This window comes from Phaseolus vulgaris, chromosome 2 (genome assembly GCF_051622355.1).
Source record: "Phaseolus vulgaris cultivar YP4 chromosome 2, ASM5162235v1, whole genome shotgun sequence".
NCBI classification, from domain to species: Eukaryota; Viridiplantae; Streptophyta; class Magnoliopsida; order Fabales; family Fabaceae; genus Phaseolus; species Phaseolus vulgaris.
Genome location: NC_143499.1, coordinates 42,778,290 through 42,780,899, shown reverse-complemented (window position 1 = coordinate 42,780,899; position 2,610 = coordinate 42,778,290). Strand labels below are relative to the sequence as shown.

The window sequence follows — 2,610 nt, the reverse complement described above, 5'->3', positions numbered from 1 at the left end:
TGCATCCATGAGTATGCAAATTCAACTTTTAGATAATTTATCAGGTTTAAGATAGCATGATTGGTGTAGCAACTTCATTCGACTGTGGAGTTGATTTTTCGGTTACAACTCTAGTTATTAGGTGGCTTCTATTTCAATATTGTTACTAGAACTGTGCTTAATCCTAAAACTTGCAATGTGCTACATTAAATTATCATTATCTGTAATCATATGTATTGGTTCCAGTTCTCAGTAGGATGGTTATGTGAGGCCTTCGACTACCAAATATGTACCACTTGGTTCCTGTTATGTCATTCAGATGTATTATCTGAGGTGAAACCGGAATTGAAAAAAGAAGTGATAAAAAATTTGATGATTCAGGGAAGAAATTCTTTACATCATTCACGTGTTAATGATGAGGAAATCCTCATGTGTTTAGGTAAAAGAAAATACATTGAGAGGTATCTTCTCTTTTTTGTGCTTAGCTCAAAGAAAATCAATGAGCATAAGATGTTAAAATGAACTAGTTGATTGTAACAAGGGAAATTTCACCAAAAAAATTGTACAAAGAAAAGGCCTTCAATTACATAATTGGCTAAGGCATGATCCATACAGTGAACATGTATGTCAATGGGAACATCAGGATCCACCAGCTCTGCGGTATGGCTTTATAACCTTTTGATTGTTTACATACAGCCTGTTTGTCATTATAGGAGCATGTTGTTTGGTTCCTGCATTCAACAAGAATAATCAAAAGAAATAGAGGTGAGGGATATGAGAAAGATCTTGTAAAATTCTTTGATGCAGTGAGTTGGAGATGTGTTCCAAGTTCTTGAAACATTTAACTGTCAAGACCAAACCTACCTTGATCCACAGAATATGACAACAAAGTCTGCTTTTGAACAGGTTATTAGACTTGTAGGGTCATCAAGTGCAAAACTATATGCTGCAGGACACACTTGTTTGAAAATTTTGGAGTAGTTTGAAGGCAAACATGTTGCAGGGTTTCCATAAGTCCCTCTGCAGCAATACTCATCAGTATTGAAGACATCACAAGCACTCTGGCAAGCAATAACTTTGCCATTGTCCTTTGAAGCTAACTCTGAGGGGCAATTCTGCCTCAAATCTCCATCACAGCCAACAGTGCTGCAGTTTCCTGTGCCATTAATAGCTTTCACTACTATTGGTAAGTTGAAGCCATTCACAAGACTAACATCATAATAATCAAGTTCACCAAGGCTGAAGTCAGCACTTGTTGCAGGAGGGTTTCCAGGGCCAGTGCAGTTTATGCTGGTGCCACAGCCACCAGTTTGGCACTTTCCATTGCCACTACTGTCAAAGTTGCAGCCTGTTCTAGCCCATATCCTCCCACTCCATCCATCAGGAGCAGTGTAAACAGTTGTTTGTCCTGATTTTAATGTGAAGCCATCGCCACTATGGTTGTCACTGCGTGTTACGCCAGGCCATATTGTTTCTTTGCAGTAATTTACTAAGGTGAATGTCTTATTGCTTCCACAAAGTTCAGGCGCTGCCAACCAACACATCAAAATACCAAGCATAAAAGTAAATTTCCATCCAAGAAATCTCCTTCATGATGGGAACTTAGTGTGCATGGCAATTGTAGGGGATTACATTACTATTTACCAACTATGTTAGTGATGAACCAAGAAAACTATCTAGTAGAAATTTCAATTTTTTTAGTGTGTTAATCCAAAAAGGAATATTGAAAGTTGGGAATAGAGGAAACTCTGTACATAGGATAGCACAAGCCTCAACTGTGCAAAAACAAACAAAACATGTAAACTTTGAAAGACAATACATGTTTTTTTGTGTTGTTCTCTAGAAAGAGTAGAAGTCTCATCTTATCAATCCATGTGATAAAAGTTTTACTAAAAGTCAATGTAAGTGACATAAGTGAAACTTCAATTGGAAAACATCATCAAAAACATTTCAGGAATTGTATGAGTTTTACTCTATTTGGTTCACTAAGGTTGGAAACAAATAAAGCTTAAAGAAGGAATTACCTGAGACAATAACAATGAAGATGGAGGTGAGTTTCAGCAGTGCAATGTGTGGATTAGCCATTCTCCTTCTTTGTCTCTTAGTTATGTGACATTTGATATGGTGTGAAGGGTTGTTATTTAAGAGGACAGTGGAAGAATACTTGAGGAAGAGAGTTTGTGAACAATACTGACAGCCTAAACAAGCTTCCTTGCTTAATCAGACAAAAAATACCTTGCTTATGTCACACTGATATCTTAAAAATTCATGTTATGCACCTTTAGACACTTTTCACCAATCTTACAAGCCTTTCCTTTTTTTAATTTTTTCTCTTGTTTAAAGAGAATCAAATTCACTGAGATATCTCATTTAGAGGATCATGTTTTAACTGACATGGTTGGTCAGACAAGGATGAATATAAGCGTGACATATTTTTTATCTTTTCCTTTTTCAACTGTTTCTTTCAAATTATGGGAAAGTGGCACCACTTAAATATGCACAACAATATGAAGAGTGATAGGTTAACAATCTTTTACATATACTGCAGAATCGCATAATAGACATGAAAAATCATAAAAAAAAAAAAATTAAAAAATTTAATGGCCCTGAGGGATGCTTGTTTCTCAGGTA

The 2,610-nt window shown here is 36.1% G+C and overlaps 1 protein-coding gene across 1 annotated transcript; it reads right to left on the bottom strand.

Moving 5' to 3' along the window:
* Window positions 1–323: 323 nt before the first annotated feature.
* LOC137812262 (pathogenesis-related thaumatin-like protein 3.5) lies at window positions 324–2,166 on the bottom strand. The gene is made up of 3 exons (XM_068614189.2): window positions 2,004–2,166; window positions 844–1,507; window positions 324–710 (listed from the first exon to the last, which is right to left on the bottom strand). The coding sequence occupies exons 1-3, from the start codon at window positions 2,062–2,064 to the stop codon at window positions 575–577; spliced, it is 861 nt and encodes a 286-aa protein (XP_068470290.1). The 5' UTR covers window positions 2,065–2,166; the 3' UTR covers window positions 324–574.
* Window positions 2,167–2,610: the final 444 nt, after the last annotated feature.

Coding starts and splice junctions, on each gene's coding strand:
- LOC137812262 (XM_068614189.2), bottom strand. CDS start 2,064: ATGGCTAATCCACACATTGCACTGCTGAAACTCACCTCCATCTTCATT. Junction 1,508..2,003: donor CTTCATTGTTATTGTCTCAG/GTAATTCCTTCT, acceptor GTTGGTTGGCAG/CGCCTGAACTTTGTGGAAGC. Junction 711..843: donor GTCATATTCTGTGGATCAAG/GTAGGTTTGGTC, acceptor TGTTGAATGCAG/GAACCAAACAACATGCTCCT.